Source organism: Saccopteryx leptura, chromosome 2 (assembly GCF_036850995.1).
Source record: "Saccopteryx leptura isolate mSacLep1 chromosome 2, mSacLep1_pri_phased_curated, whole genome shotgun sequence".
In the NCBI taxonomy this organism is placed as follows: Eukaryota; Metazoa; Chordata; class Mammalia; order Chiroptera; family Emballonuridae; genus Saccopteryx; species Saccopteryx leptura.
This window is the reverse complement of record NC_089504.1, coordinates 307,103,387-307,120,345: the sequence shown is the minus strand read 5'-3', so window position 1 is coordinate 307,120,345 and position 16,959 is coordinate 307,103,387. Positions and strand designations below refer to the sequence as shown.

The 16,959-nt window shown below is 38.9% G+C and overlaps 1 protein-coding gene across 1 annotated transcript; it reads right to left on the bottom strand.

The window, feature by feature from the left end:
* Positions 1–10,127: 10,127 nt before the first annotated feature.
* On the bottom strand, positions 10,128–16,959 carry SSMEM1 (serine rich single-pass membrane protein 1). Its single transcript, XM_066366165.1, has 3 exons — positions 16,777–16,959; positions 12,163–12,217; positions 10,128–10,618 (listed from the first exon to the last, which is right to left on the bottom strand). Exons 1-3 carry the CDS (start codon positions 16,957–16,959, stop codon positions 10,128–10,130), a joined length of 729 nt encoding a protein of 242 aa, XP_066222262.1.

Below are 16,959 nucleotides of genomic sequence, written 5' to 3'. Positions count from 1 at the left end.
AAAGAGAAGCATCAACTCATTGTTTTACTTAGTTGTACCATTGATTGCTTTTCAAATGTGCCCTGAGCAGGGCTCAAACCAGTGACCTTGGGGATCCAGCTGGCACCCCTAGAATTGAGCGGGCAACCAAACTTCTCTGGGATGACTATGCCACCAACCAGGGCCTTTTGGACCAATTCTTAATAATGGACTTGCTAAGTAACAAAGCGCAAACATTTTTTTATATTCTCAGTATACCCTCCAAAGAAATTATACCAATTTTCTTTGCCACCAACATTGCTTCGAAAGGGCCTGACTCCCACAGCTTCCCAATATTGGCATCATCAAATATTCGACCTACACCAATCTAAAATAAGAAAAATATTTCACTGTTTCTTTTGTATTTCATTAATTATTTGTGAACTTCAGCATCTTTCTATGTATTTATTGGACATTTAAAATTCCTCTTCTGTGAAATTTCTATTCATATATTCTGACCATTTTCTAGGAACTTGTTTGGCTTTATCTTATTTTAAACCTCTTTATACATTAGGAATATTAGGACTAGCCCTATTTTTGTGTTCCAGAGATTTCCCAAGTTTGTCTTTGTCTTTGCACTTTATTTACTGAGTCTCTCTCTTTCTCTGTCTCTCCTCCCTATCTCTCTCTTTCTTGGTTTCAGTATTTTTATGCAGTTCAGGAATCAGTTTTTTCTTTTTGGATTTTATTTATATTTTGCTTGGAATAGTCTTCCTTACTTTGAAATTAGGAAACTTTCTGCTAGTGCTCTTTTTCTAGACTTTCAAGGTTTTGTTGTTTTATCTTTCAAACTTGTTTCAGCTGGAATTAATATTTATATAAATTAATTCACATCATCTTTCAAATATATTTTTCAGGAATATAGTTTTCAACATTTTATATGTGTTTTTTAATTTTGATCTCTTTTCTTCACCCACAAATGAACAGAGTCAACAGGCTGAAGTCCAAATGTGTGATTGATGCTAAAAGGCACCCCTTCCAGAATGTCTAATGATTTCCAGCTTTGTCTCAACTGCACTAAATTTATTAAAATCTACTCTTATCACTAACATCAACACATTCATTTTTCCATGTATAAATCTCAAGGACTAAATATTCAAATAGATATAAAAACACTGATGCACAAAGATATTGATGCCAATAAAACCAAACAATACAGTTGTTTATGAGTTCATTCATAAGCTTAAGTACAAATATTCAAGTTCTGGGAATATAGGCGTGCCAGTACATAGGGTCCAAACATTCCAGTTATGTTTGAACATCAAACATATGAGAGGAAAGATCAGGGTTCATTACTGTAAGATATGACCAAGGCTACGAGAAGGGTCTCAACTGGGGGAACCCAGGTTTCCTGGGAGAGCCACAGAAAGTGTTAGAGGGGTGATCTTTGAGACTAGTGTTAAAATTGAGGAGAGATTCAACACTTCCATAGTCCAACATTTAAAGATTTGGTGACAGGCTTTTCAGGCTGGGGAATCAAGTGTGGGAAGATGGCTAGACTGGAAGGGGTTTCTTAAAGTTTGATGCTATTGTCCTCCACCCCTCCCAAATTACCCTCATCAAAGGAGGGACGGATCAGATGCCAACTTACTGATTGATTAATTGACCTCATTCACAATAAAAGTATTATTCCAACACTGCTCATGCATTGTATGCCTTCTTGTCTTTAATTGTTCCATAAAAGGAACAATTTTTTCTCTTTAAAGGAATTTTAGACAAAAGCAAAGCAGGTCAGGCCCTGGCCAGGTAGCTCAGTTGGTTAATGCTCATCCCGATACACCAAGGTTGCGGGTTTGACTCCCGGTCAGGGCACATACAAGAATCAGCCAGTGAAGGAATAAATAAGTGGAGCAACAAATTCAATGTTTCTCTTTTTCTCTTCATTTCTCTCTCTTTAAAAAATCAATTTAAAAAAATTAAAAATAAAAAGGTAAGGCATGTCAGAAGATTTTATAGGAGATGGCCAAATGACTATGCCTGGGGACACCAGGTAGCTCTGGCTTCTCACTGCCAAGAATGCCCCTCTTGACGGGCAGAAGGTGATACTCTCCTTTTTGTCAAGGTCTGGACCCTGCCCTCACTCAGATCACCTTTGTCCACACGCCCCCAGTTGTACTCCTAGTCTCTTCCCTTTCTCTAGTCCAAGCCCCCTACTTCCCACCTACTCCCAGCACACCCCAATCATTATTATACTGAAAAAAGTATTTTTTTCAATATTATTCAAAAACTTAATTGTACTTTGTCTACTCCCTGAGCCCCAAGACTCTGCACACTTGAAATTAATTAAAATATTTGAATACCAGAATTCCCAGCTTAGCGGCCATTGGTAGATAGCCCTGAATCTCCTATGTAACTTCCAGGGTTCTGAAAAAAGTTGCTATGGTTGGCTGGACCCATCTCCCACCAGCCCACCAGAAACTACACACTCTTCCCTTCCCAACTCCACGTTCAGTGACGTCACTTTGGTAGCTTGAAATAAGCACTAATGGGAGTATTTATATCGTGGAAATCAGCGAGTGCAACCAAATTGGGGCTTTTAACAATCAGAGCTGATTGTTAAACATTTACCAACACACCACTGTTTTTAAAGATTCTTTTCGCTTTCAGAAATAGAAACCCACTTGAGTTAGCATAAGCACAAAGGGAACTTTACTACTTTATATAAGAACCTCCGAGTAAAGCCGTCTAAAGCCATCGTGACACCTATGAGTGTGTAAACACATGGGCCTTACCATCGAACGTTCCATCTCGGCTCTCTGCCCTTTTTTGCTTGTTTCATTCTTTTCTTTCAGCCACAGCCTGCTTTCTCTGGTTCCCAGTCTGCACGGAAGGAACCATGGTCCCTGAAAAACCTGCTCCAAGTCCAGTCACCTAACGAGACTCATCTCTTTCCTGGTCGCAATTCCCAATTCTCAGGAAGGGACTCTGATTAGAAGAAAGTCCTATTGAAGTCAGTGCACAGATGGGATGAGGACAGGCCGAATCGTACTGGACCAACATATCACGAGGCTTGGAAAGCAGGAGGCTCCCGGGAAAAGAGGAATATGGATGGCAGTCAACCACAAAAAAACCCCACAATATTTATAAAGACCTCTTCTCAGCTATTAATAGATCATACCATCATCACCACCACAGGCAAAACCACAGGCGCCAACAAAGGAGTACGTGCATTTTATTCAGTATTTAACACCTGAAGCCTTCTAGATAAAAGGAGCTGCTTTAAAAATTATAGAAGATAAGAAGATGACTAAGACCCTGTATTGGTTTCAAGTAACGGAAAAGCCAACTCAAAATACTTACACTTAAACAATAAGAATTTTTTTTTCTCAATAAGAAATCAAATAGTAGGATGGCAGCAGAGTTTGTTAATTCAGCAGCTCAGGACTGAGTCTTTTCCTCATTCTCACTCTGTCACGTTCGCAGTAATGCCTTTATGGACACGTGCAGCTGCCACAGTTGCAGTCATCATGGGCAGACTGGACATCATCCACCACACAAAAAGGGACTATTTGTCCCTGCTTGACTCATTATTGTTGTTATTATTATTATTATTCAAGACCGAAGAAATTTTTCTCAGAATGCCCTGTTCCAGCAAACTACCCTTTCCAGAATTAGATCATGGACCCATGCATGAACTGCACATTGACTGACCGGCACTGCCCACAGTTGGCTTTGACCAATCAGGACCTAACCCCGAGTCTTTAAGGGAGATGAAACAATGGAACAAAAATGAGGGTCTGCTAGAATAGAAGGAAGACAATCAAAGGAGGCTGCCACACACTCTTTCTGCATCTAAAGGGGTGCAAGCAGGGAACAGAGACAAAAAAAAAGACCCTGATCGTACATGGCATTTCTCTAAGCCTCTAAGCCCCTTTGTCTCTTACTCAACTCTGACCTGCTAGTCAGTCTTACTAACCCTGGCTGCAGACCCCTCCACTGGGACCTGGTTTTTATCTCCCCATTTCCCCTTTTGATTTCTACTAATTAGGAGCAGATCTGGCTCCCTGCCTGATGTTCTCACTGCTGAATCAAGATTTTGAACATATGAAGCTTCATGGTGAGAAAGGGCCCTGATAAACAAAGACAATTACAGACAACAGATCTCTGTAATAAGGCAGCTTGAGGAACTGCCTGTTTAGAAGCCAAGCTCAGAAGATTTTTTTAAAAAGGGGACAAGAAAACAGTATCATTTTCTTTGGGGGGGGGGTATTTTTTTTAAAGCAGTTTGGGCATTTGTTTTTATGCACTGACTGGAAATCTGCAATGGGAAATAAGTTATTCAAAAAAGGACAAGTATATATTTTTGCATAATACATCCTTCCTTGACCAACTTCTTTAGGCCTCGCTAATAGCTTCCAGTTGACATACAAAAAAAAAATCCCTTTTCTATTTCCATCTGTACTTTTGTTAGATTTAGATAAAAAGTGCAGTTCTTTTTTACACCAAAAAAGTGACTATCATCTAATATTGCTGATATATAATAGGCACCCCAAAAAAGGCATTTTCTCCTTTTGTCTCCTCCCCCCCTGCATGTTTGCACCATTACCCTCCCATGTAACCACATGTGACCACATGTTCCTGACAGATAGAGACTGACCAGGTGGCCTGGCACTTGGAAACTTGTCAGATGTTATTCAAAGCTATAAAAAACACGTCATACAAGTCTCTTGTATATTGTTACAGGGAAACCCTGTTTAGAATTCACTAATTGGGAATTTGTGATAATTTGAGGAACGGCTGGCTGAAGTTAACCTTTGTACTATCTATGAAAAAAGAAAGAGAAAGTTCACTAAAGTTTCGAATAGTGTAAACAAGATTGGAAGGGGAATAATTATCTATTTAAAAGTACCAGTTGTTTTGAAAAGCTTTAGAAGTATCCTTTTCCATACAAACAGGGTAATTATGATTTAAACAAAGGCTGGCCTGTTTCTAAGTCTTCTTTGAAATGTCATTTACAAATTATTCTTGTCTATTCACCAAGGCTAAACCCACCCCTGTATACCAGGCAACAGTTGGTTAGCTTGCTCCCACTGACTCTATTTAGAAATAATAAACGTTAAGTTCTTTTAAAGTAGTAGAATTTCATTCACGCTTTTCACTAATCTAGATAGACAGTTGGTCCATCCTATAGTGCAGATGAAGTTTTTACTAATTGCTAGCACACAATAATCTGGATTGTATGAGTGACAACTGCCTTCCCTAACTCAATGGAATAGCTGGTTAATACTGAAAATCTACAAAGAAAACTACTCCAGAGCACTGGGTTTTTTTTTCTTACAGTAGTAAGAAACATTTTTCAATGCAACTGTGTATACATGCACTGAAACAAAAACAACACATGCCCTTATTATGTGCAATACTCTGTTATTTTCTACTTATTTTCTAATAAACACTAGTTAAAACCTACAACCTACTAAATTGATTTCACAATCTATCAATGGGTCACTGCTTTGAAAACACTACTTTAGAATCTGTTGGGAGAGAAGATTCATTTGTGGGAGAAAGGGGAGCTGTTGGGGAATAGCTGTGGTTGCTATCCGGTTTTCTTGATGGTGTCTTCTCCCCATTCTCCTCTAAAATCTGTCGTCGTCAACTTCACTGCCCTCATCACTCTTGCCTCGTGTACCTTGACACTAAGTGCAAAGTTCATTCTTAGCCTTACCAATCCTTCCAGGTGATTATCTATTTTCTGCTTCTTTCTGCCTGATCTCCCCATAAGCTGGCAAGATTGACCCACTCAGTTGGGGCAACCTTGTGTTGTTCAGCCTCTCCACTCAACAGTGTGAACCCTCTCCAGCTTTAACTGCGCCCAACTCTGCTCGGTTTCTGACTCCCTGCTCCATTTTCCATTAGCAGGCCTCTATTCACTTTGGACTCAGTTTGGTATTTGGTATCGTTCTCCCAAGTTTTTAGGTCCAGCAAGAATATAAATCATATATTATCACAGTAAAAACAAAATCTTTGTGGTCAGAAAAGACCCAGCTCCCCCACTCTCACCAGCTATATGACCTTGGGTATATCATTGAACATCCCTAAGCCTCAGTGTCATTATCCATAGAATTGGGGAAATATATATTCTGCAGGCTTGTGAAGGGTTAGATCAGTGGTAGTCAACCTGGTCCCTACCGTCCACTAGTGGACGTTCCAGCTTTCATGGTGGGTGGTAGCGGAGCAACCAAAGTATAAATAAAAAGATAGATTTAACTATAGTAAGTTGTTTTATAAAGATTTATTCTGCCAAACTTAGCGAAAATCTGACATAAAGTACTTGGTAAGTAATTATTATTATATGCTTTAACTTGCTGTTACTCTGCTTTATAAATTTTATAAAGTAAAGTTACTTTCCTACTTTATAAATCACCATTACTGTGGAACCGGTGGGTGGTTAGAAAATTTTACTACTAACAGAGATACAAAAGTGGGCGGTAGGTATAAAAAGGTTGACTACCCCTGGGTTAGATAATCCTTTTAAAAATGCTTACCTCAATGCTTGGCATATGGCAAGCACTTTTTAAATGTTACTATTATCAGTATTATTATTATTGTTGTTGCTGTTATTTAGGTTTTTACCTACCAGCTCATCTCTCCTCCCACCAAAACCATACCACCCAGTCCTCAAGGACAGATACTGGTTCAGAAATTGAAACTGTCTACCCTGTAGTCATAGTCCCCAGCCTCTTCAAATCCCTCCAAAACACCTACTATGTGTAGACTCTCATTCTTGGCCACATCCACCTCAGTTGGGCCTTTCCCTGCATCCCATAGTTCCTTGAGTGGCAGTTCCTGATAAGGATTGTAATTCTTTTTTTTTTTTTTTACAGGGACAGAGAGAGAGTCAGAGAGAGGGATAGATAGGGACAGACAGGAACGGAGAGAAATGAGAAGCATTAATCATCAGCTTTTTGTTGCGACACCTTAGTTGTTCATTGATTGCTTTCTCATATATGCCTTGACCGCGGGCCTTCAGCACACTGAGTAACCCCTTGCTCAAGCCAGCGACCTTGGGTCCAAGCTGGTAAACTTTTTGCTCAAGCCAGATGAGCCCGTGCTCAAGCTGGTGACCTCGGGTTCTTGAACCTGGGTCCTCCGCATCCCAGTCCAACACTCTGTCCACCGCGGCACTGCCTGGTCAGGCAACAATTGTAATTCTTTTTTTTTTTTTTTTTCAAGGACAGAGAGAGAGTCAGAGAGAGGGATAGATAGGGACAGACAGACAGGAACGGAGAGAGATGAGAAGCATCAATCATCAGTTTTTCGTTGCGACACCTTAGTTGTTCATTGATTGCTTTCTAATATGTCCCTTGACCGCGGGCCTTCAGCAGACCAAGCATCCCCTTGCTTGAATCAGCTAAGCTGGTGAGCTTTTTTTTTTTTTTTTTTTTTTTTTTGCTCAAGCCAGATGAGCCCGCGCTCAAGCTGGCAACCTCAGGGTCTCGAACCTGGGTCCTTCTACATCCCAGTCCGACGCTCTACCCACTGCACAACTGCCTGGTCAGGCGGATTGTAATTCTTGATGTAGGTAGACATTGCCACAGACATTAGTTAGCTGCATTAAAGGGCCACAGAGAGGAGGCAAGCCCAAGAATTCTATGCCACCCAAACAGGTCACAACCAGAAGCAGCCTAGTTTAACCCATTTAGCAAGAAGGAACTGGAGAGGAGACTGTTATGCAGTTCAGGGACCCTCCCTCCCAGCTCAAGCCAGACCCTACATACAAACAACACCCAGTCAAGACTTGCGTTTGCAGCCCTGGCTTCACGGACTGTCTCCCACCTCACAGGCTCTGTACTACAATCCCATTCCGACATGTCTGGCGATGCTTTTGCTCCTATCTCACCAAATCCCAGCCCCAGTCCTTTGATCCATTGCATTTCTTTCTTTGGCTTTGGATATCTTCTTTCCAGCTTTGTTTGGCCTCTGTTTTTGGTTTAATGTACTCACAGATTACCCTAGTTAATCCCCTCATATTTACAGCCCCTGGTTTAACTCAACCCTAATTCCTTCTTTCCATAAGCAGCTAGCTACCTTCTACCCCCTAACTCTGATCTGTTCTCGTCCCATGGATAAGGTCATGAAAAGTAATAGTCTGTGATATAAATGACTCTTCAGAAAATAGTAACCTTGGTTTATATTCTAAATCCATAAGCAAAACACTTGGGTCATATGCCCTTACTCTGTTATCTAGAAAATAGTCAACCTTCCCTGGTGAGATTATATCTGCCTAGACTTCACGTATGGTTGTGCAACAGGTAGTGATTAACTTACCTTAAAATCAAGAGCTTCCATCTTCAGAGAATAATGGATAAAATCATAGTGATTAAAAGTCCAAACTCTGAAGCCAAAAAGCTTGGTTCTAAATCCTGCCTCTGCTACTTACTGCTATATTTTGAGCTTGGTTTCTTTGTTTTTGTTTGGGGGTTTTTTTGTGTGTGGTTTTCTTTGGTCTTTGGTTTTCATTTTGGTGCTCTTTAGATAAACACAACATGATCTTGATCAGATCAAGTTAGAAATACTGTGATCATTTATTAAGTTTTAGATATCGACCCCTACCTTCTGTCTCTGCTTTCCCCGGCTTCTCCTTTTTGAATTGATGACTCCCTTTGTATATCAATTCGACTGCATTATTTTTCTGCTATGTTGTCTGGCACTGTGCTGGGTCCCAGAGATAACAAAGGTGACAAATCATGGTGGAGGACTTTTCAAGATGCACAAGACCATTAGGGAGGACCTAGTGAGTTTGCCTGAAGGAATACAGTGGAGGAGACTCTTGAGTAGTAAAGGAAATCTACATGGAAAAGGTAGATGCCTGAGCTGAATCGTCAAGTTGTCCAGCCTCAGACCTGTTTCAATCCTGAAACAATAAGACAGTCTTCGCAAATAAGCCAGAAATGTCCCTCAGGTCCTGGACTCTAGTGGCCTAGTTCCAATGCTCGGAGCTCCCGTATTGCCCTCCTGATCCCTTTGTTGTAATCAGTTGGGGAAGCTGCTATTATCAGAGTGACTCATGAGCCCAGTGTCTGAGCTCTGTGATCTCTCCCCCATAAAAGGCTCAGTCCTTAGTATTATGTTGCCGTCTTTATCACATGTAGTACTTAAGTCCTCCCCTAAGACCTAAAGCCCTTCTTTGAACTTTAGCTCAGTGACCAGAGTCTCTGCTGCTTATCTTATCCTGTCAAGCCCTCTTTTCTGGGATCTGGGTTTCATTTTATATCCCAGCTGGGGTTCTGCCATCATCTGGAGAATGATCTCCAGAATGGCTACCGCCTACTGAATTTCAGTCTCCATTTTATTGGAAAAGCCAACCCCAACTATGTCTGGGTTACGGCTAACTGGCAACAAAGACCACACTTTAAGTCAGGCTCCCCTGAGCCTTCTTCTTGACCAATCCTATCTTTGGTCAGCCTAGCCCAGTTTTAGCAAGAATATTGCTAAGTTTAGTGAGAGTACCCCTTGCCACCCTAGAAATCCAATCACCCTTGACACCTGATCAAGTTCCTTTGGACAATTAACAATGGATAGCCCACGGTCCAGCTGCCTCTCTGGATCTACCTTCCTTCCTTGGTCTATTCTAGGAATCAGAGATCTTATTCCAGACTCTTGAGCTCCTCCTCCTCCTCACCAGCCTCTAGATAACACACATGCTGCAGTACAGCTCAGGTAGAGTCAGTCACCTGGAAAATATGGGCCAATTCTGTTCTCACCAACTTCACGTAATTCATTCAGTCAGATACTAAAAACATGAATAAGTGTAAATGGTTTCTTAACATGAACATATTTTTAAAGGGCTTCCTTATTGGTTAGAGACATAAACAAAACACATATACTCAAGGGTTAAAATATCTGTATTGTGCTCTTTTGAATTAAAACATCAGAGTGGATACAGATCTTTGATGTCCAAGCTGTACCAGGAACAAATTTGCTGGCCTGTTTTTGGCCAAAGAATTATTTGAAATTTTACCTCTTAGGTTTCAAGAATTGTTGTTACTATTGTTGTTGTTAATATAGAGACTTTATTGTAAAAAGCCTCCTCACCTAGAGCTCTGGTGGTTTTTTCATGTTTTATTTATCTCTTTCATTTGGTTTCCAATAAGGTTAAGACTTGATAAAACTCAAAATTTACTGAATTTTGTGTTAATGTCAGGTACAGAATATTCCTCTTGAGTAGCTCCCTTCACTGGGGCTGTTATTGGAGTGTTTTGAAGGAAATGGCGTACCAACCATTCGTTGGTTCTCATGGCTTTGCAGTGGACGCAGAGACTTCCCTTGACTTGGTGACTTCCCACATTTTTTTGTCTCTGAGCTTTTTTTCTCTTAATACCTGCTGGTGATGAGTGTTCACTTTCACTCTCCTTCCGCGAGGAGGCTCTTGAGTCAGATTCTTCACTGGCATACTCAGTAGTGTCACTGTCATGGTAGGTTTGATTCACCTGTTTGAATTGAGAATGTTGCCTAGATTGTCTTCGTCCAAGATAAGCATTGACCAAAGCCAAATCTGAGTCAGTTATTGGAGTAAATTGGATCTGCTTCAGTCTTTTCATCATTTGTAAAGAGTCCCAGGCACCATCTTTGTTTTGCCACTTATAGGGAGTATCTTTGCTTGCTAACAATCAACAAAACAAATCAACAAGTTAGGCACATTGTTGGTTACTGAAGCGTCACCTTACCTAAGGAAGCCTATGGCATGTGCAGGCTTACTCTTAGTTGCCATTTGCCAAGCCACCACTTATTGCCACTCATTGCACATGCTGGCACCTGACTGCATCTTCCAGTACCATAGCAAGTCTCCCAAATACCAGAAGGATCAAAGAGATGCTTGGCATATTACTTTTGAAGTCTCATGGACCCTGATATAAGATCAAGGGAAAAGTCTCTAAATTTTTCCAAAGAAAGACCCTTTTCTCCTTTTCCCTGAAGTCTTAAAGATTCAAGTGTGTATATGAATGGGATTTGGGCAGCAGGAACTAAAGAGAATCTTTTCTTTCTACAGTGGTGTGCTGGAGCTGGCTTCCGTCAGCCAGCTCACAAGAACTTGATAGTTAAGTTTCCAGGAATTCAGCGAGATAATTGTTAAACACAGCCACTAGTAAAAAATTAAACTATCCAAATTTACCATTAAATCAATTTATTACAAATAAACATAATACTCAAAAACATCACTTTCTGATTATTTTATTATACTGTATGCTCTTAAAACTATTTGTCTGTTGTATCTGGCTGGGTGTTGAAAATACCATGTAATGCTGTGTTACTGCACATCTCTTCCCAGCTCCTTTGACATCATGTTGGTAACTTGAAATCAGTTTAGGTGGGATAAGAATCAACAAGCACTAAATGTCAGATATTCACTTATGGTTTTGTTGATAATCTAGATGGGGAACATGGTACTAACATAGATTACGTTAAAATTGTCATGCCTCTAGTCACTACATTGCAAGTAGCACCCAAAAATGAGGGGATATTCTTCCAAGGTATTCTAAAAGTATTATCCAATTCACAAAGAAATCACTCACATCACTGGCAACCAAGCCAAGTTTCAGCATACATCTTCTTGTTTCTTTCATATTACTCTTTAAGAGAAAGTAATATTCGTAATGGAACTATACTTGTCCATCAGTTGTAGACATAGGTTAGTTAAGGATATAAGGGTCTGGTAAAAATCAAGAAAAGCATTTTGTGAGAATCAGAGGTCTACATGGAATTTACCATAAAGAGTATTATATATTTTAATAATTGTCAATTGTTTGATATATATCTTTTATATCAGTTAAAAAATTTTAATGTATACACACATTTTTAGAGACCCAGTTGTTAAATGTTCTCCAGCACACCACTGTTAACAGGCTATTGAAAAAGATGTCATTTACAGCTCATAATCCTATAATAAGTCTAACCATAAAGGCATGGAAAAGGGAAGCTGTACAGAGGGAGAATGCTAAGGAATAAAGAGAGAACTTGAGCTTGGCATAATTTTTAGCCCCCGCTAAAGTAGCAGAGTTATCCTGCACTAAAGCAAGGAACTCATCCAATGGGTCACCAAAGGTGTGAGAAAGCCTCATAACACTCTTGTCTGTGCACCTGTTGTTTGTTTCCACACTCAGCACATTGTTCATCATAGTCCAATACTAAATATGCACTGGCTCTCACCTTTACTTACTGAAGTGCTTGTCCCATGGTCTCCATCCTTTCTCTTTTCAGACATCTGTTTCAGAAATATAGATTAGTGATAGTGATCTTTCATCATCCATACCCTCATGGTCCCAATTAATATGTGCAAAAGTTGGACAGTGAAGAAGGCTGATAGAAAAAATGGTTTCATTTGTCATACGGTGTTCGAAGAGAGCTCAATGGATACCCTGGACCACCAGGATGTTGAACAAGTGGGCCTTAGAGCAAATTAAGCTTGAAACAATCCTGGAGGCAAAATGGCAAAACGGAAGCTTTCCTACTTTGGGCAAATCATGAGAAGGCAGGGAAAATAGGCAGCAGGAAAAGAGGAGGACCAAATATGAGACAGATTGACTCCACCAAAGAAGCCAGAGGCATGAGTCTACAGATGCTGAGCAGGGGTGTTGGGAACAGGGCATTGTGGATGTCATTCATTCATAATGTTGCCAGGAGTGGAAGCCACTGAATGGCATGTAACACATACAATAGTCATCATGGCTGGGTGTTTTTCACCTTCACTCTGCTGCCCACTAGTAAGTCCATGTTTTGATAGCAGGATCTACCAAAATGTTTTGAAACAAGAAAAATGGAACAAAGGTTTGTGAGAAAATAGTACGGGTAAGGAGCTATAGGTTATAAAGTTTTCTCATACTCACTTACATTACAGAGAAATATCATTTCTAAAGAGATTTGATAGTACTATGATTAGCTTTTTAAATTACTTTTTAAAGAACATTTTGTCATGTCACATTATCAACAATTCTTTCAGATCTTTCCCTGAATTCATAGACTTAATATCTCCTAAATCCTTTTGAAATTTTCCTTCAAAATGCAACCATAATATATTATCTGTGAATACAGCAATCAGAATAAATGGATTTCTCTGAATAGTTACAATTTCAAATATTCTGCCCAATATTACATAAATATATTTGTCCCATTTTTTCAGATCATTGTCCCACTTTTTGATGCTGAAAATGGTTTTGCCAAATAATACAAATATAAATCACTTCCTTCAGAATGTATCAAAAACTATAGAAATACTCATAATACTTTTGACACATAATAATTCTTCTGGGAATCTATCACCAGAAAATAACCCCCAAAAGAGAGAGAGCTTTGTGCAGAAATATTCATCACAATGTAATTCATATAAATGTAAGATACAAAACTCAAACATAGACAATGGTTAAATAAATGATGATGTAACTATACAATCATATAATACATAGTTGTAAAAATTATTATAATAAAAGTATGTTGTGAGGCAATTATATTAATTTAAAACTTAAGATGCAAATTTGTATGTGCATTATGATCTCATGTGAGCTAAAAATATGAAAAGAAAAAGATTTGGGGGGATTACAGAAATGTTAACAATGATTAACTTTGAGTGGTGAAATTATTTTTTTCTTCTAATTTTTCTGATTGTCTAAAATGAGGGAAAAATGAATTTTGGAGAAAGACAAACTTTCTTTGAGTTGAAAAGTGCCATACTTGGATATTCATAATCACAATCTAAGATCCTGGCCCATTCCTTTCTTAATATCTGATCACTACAATGGTAGGCAAATATCTCCGAGCTAGCTCTTTGCTTTCCCGGGTTATTACAACCATTTTTTGAAAGCCTTAAGGATGGAATTCTCTCTTAAGATACCTCTTTTTTTTTATTATAATTTTATTTTTAATGGGGCGACATCAATAAATCAGGATACATATATTCAAAGATAACAAGTCCAGGTTATCTTGTCGTTCAATTATGTTGCATACCCATCACCCAAAGTCAGATTGTCCTCTGTCACCTTCTATCTAGTTTTCTTTGTGCCCCTCCCCCTCCCCCTTTCCCTCTCCCTTTTCTCCCTCCCCCCCCCCCCCCCCGTAACCACCACACTCTTATCAATGTCTCTTAGTTTCAATTTTATGTCCCACCTACGTATGGAATAATGCAGTTCCTGGTTTTTTCTGATTTACTTATTTCGCTTCGTATCATGTTATCAAGATCCCACCATTTTGCTGTAAATGATTAAGATAACTCTTTTTAAATATGGTTTTGGGGGACTTATTTTAAGTTTAGTATGTATAGAAATGATTATGAAAAGTTAGATGTTTATAAACCTAAAATGTAATAGTAATTGGTTATTTCTATGTAATCTGAAGTGAGATTTTGGGGTGGGTTTTTTTTTCATTTTTTTTCTTATAATTTCCACATTATCTCTTTTTATAAGTGATGGGATATCACACTTTTTTATTGATTTTAGAGGGAGAGAACAGGAGAGACAGAGAGACACAGGAACATCCATCTGTTCCTCTATGTGCCCTGACTGGGGATCGAACTGGGAACCTCTGCACTTTGGGATGAAGCTCTAACCAACTGACCTATCTGGCCAAGGCTCCACATTTTCTGTATGCATACTTTAATGGAGGGGGAAAGTGTTTTAAAATACCTATTAGGCTTATATCATTTTCCCAGAAAGCATCCATATTTGAATTGATGTCAAATTAATATATGATCAAAAGAAAGATTTTGCATCAAGTTAAGAGGGATCATATAAACTGTGGTCCTCGAAGCATTTTATTAACTATCTTTGTGACTCAGTGAGTGAAGACAGCAGCAGTGAACAATGGAGAGATCTGGAATTTGTTCTGCTTTTGTGCCACTAACCAACTCTGCCACTTAAACACCTTCTAAGCTCAATTTCCACATGTGCAAAATGAGACACTGATGGTTTTAGGGAAAATTCCAGCACTGGCAGTCAGAACAAATACTAAACAAATACATAAACTAAACATAGCATAGATAGTCTCTGGAAGCAAAAAGTAAATGCATCTTAAAAAGTGGCAAACCCAGAGGAAATCAGTGCTCTTCATATTTGAGGATGAATACTGCCACAAACCCATCACCCTGTTACCGTTACTTCAAGGTTTGCAAATAAAGGCTCATAGTTTAGCAAAGAAAATGAAGTTCAAAGTGAAGGAAAAATTCCATCCTCCTTGACTAGTCCTCATTTGGTTCTCAGATTTCAAATCTGGGACCTTTCAGAAGAAGCAATTCAGACAATTTTCAAAAGGAAAGATGAAACCTCTAAGGTAATTAAGGTTTTAATCAGCACTGAATAGATTCAGTTCAACATTTCAGCTATGTTTTGAAGCAAACAAATGATACGGCAGGAAACTTGGGTCTACTGCCCTCTCTGGCACTAACCACTTGTGTGAGTTGGACAAGTCACTTAATTTCTCTGGGCTTTGTCCATTTTAAAAAGGACAGATACTGATATCTTCCTTGCTTACAAACAAGAGAACAGACCATATGCCATTTTGAGATCCCTTCTGCTTGGGTCTCTATGATTCCAAAGAGCTGACACCAGTGAGGGAGCAGAAACATAGCTTAGACTTCCTAAGCAGTCTTCATGAAGAAGTTCCCAAGAATCAATTTCCATTTTTTGTTAATTTTCTGAAGTAGCTTTTCTTGCCAGACCAGACAAATTCAATATACTTAGTGAGGGAGTCTAAGATAGGTATAAGCTATCGCTTCTAAATCTCGTTTGGCAAAGTATCTACCTCATGAAGAATTTAAACTTTAGATGGAACTTCTTAGGGGGAAGAGGTGGTGAAGGGAAGAGTCTTTGATTATTATAATAGAATCCAGCTGACCTAGACAAAACAAAGCCCTTCGTCCATAAGAGCCTATCAATATAGCACTCAGTCTAGCTGACCACTGCCGGCCCAGCGTTCTGGCTGTAATGCCAAATGATGGTGGTTTGATTAATCATCAACCTGGTATTAATGGCAAGCAAGGATCCCATGTCAGTGACTTGCAAGAGCACGGTTATTCGTTATACGTGGTAGCATTGCAGTCCTGATAAAGTGGGCTATCTCATTCCTGAGAAGATAGCATTTTCTTCTGCCAGTAGGTGGTCTAGAGTGGCGACTTTTGTTCTGTTTAGCTCAGTTCTGCAGCTTATTCTATTCAGAGAGTGTATTGCCCCATTCTAAAATCCCCAAATGCTACAAGATATATCCTATAAATACTTTTTTTTTAACCTGTGACTAGAATTGAGTGGCTACAAAAGAAATTTTGAAGTTATTCAAAGTAAGAAAATTTATTCCAGCATTACACAGCCTATGGACAAAGTACAAACTACCTGAAGATCTCAAAATTGCAGACTTGTTATGGTGCAGCCACAAATCAAAAGTATGCAGTCAGTAAGAGTGCTGCTGTGTGAATATTGTTTGGAGAACAATAACATATAATATTATGTTTTAGAAAGCAGGAAATTAAAAAATATATTATAGCATAATGCCAAACATGTAAGATCAAAGATAGATGGAGAGATATGTCTTGAGATAGAGAAGAAGAAAAAACAAGAACATATTTTAAAATGTTAACAGTGGTTATCTCTAAGAAATAGGATTAATGTAGTTTTTCTTCTTAATCCTTTTCTATATTCTTGGATTCTCTAGAATATGATTGTATTATTTTTAAAACTAGAAACTTTTAAAAGGTAGTTTCATCAAAGTGAAGTAAACTTATTTTATAAAAAATCCCATAGTACATTGTAAACATATTATTTAAAATGAAAAAGGATGTCCTACCCAGCTAGAAACCCGAGAGAAGAACATCAAGACCAGTATAATGATGAAATACCAAACGAGGAAGTTCCCTACTGTTCCACAAGAGTCATCCTGCCGGCACTCATAATCTTGATTTGGAATGGGAAAACTTAAAGGTATGGGGGGAGGATCCACCTCCCAAAATAAGGAAAGAAGTTTTCCCAT

Excerpts from the sequence above, each read along its gene's own strand:
- SSMEM1 (XM_066366165.1), bottom strand. The coding sequence starts at position 16,959 with ATGGGAAAACTTCTTTCCTTATTTTGGGAGGTGGATCCTCCCCCCATA. Across the intron at positions 12,218-16,776 it reads TCTCTCGGGTTTCTAGCTGG|ATGTCTGAAAAGAGAAAGGA; the intron begins GTAGGACATCCT and ends TTTCTGAAACAG. Across the intron at positions 10,619-12,162 it reads AAGCACTTCAGTAAGTAAAG|CAAGCAAAGATACTCCCTAT; the intron begins GTGAGAGCCAGT and ends GTTGATTGTTAG.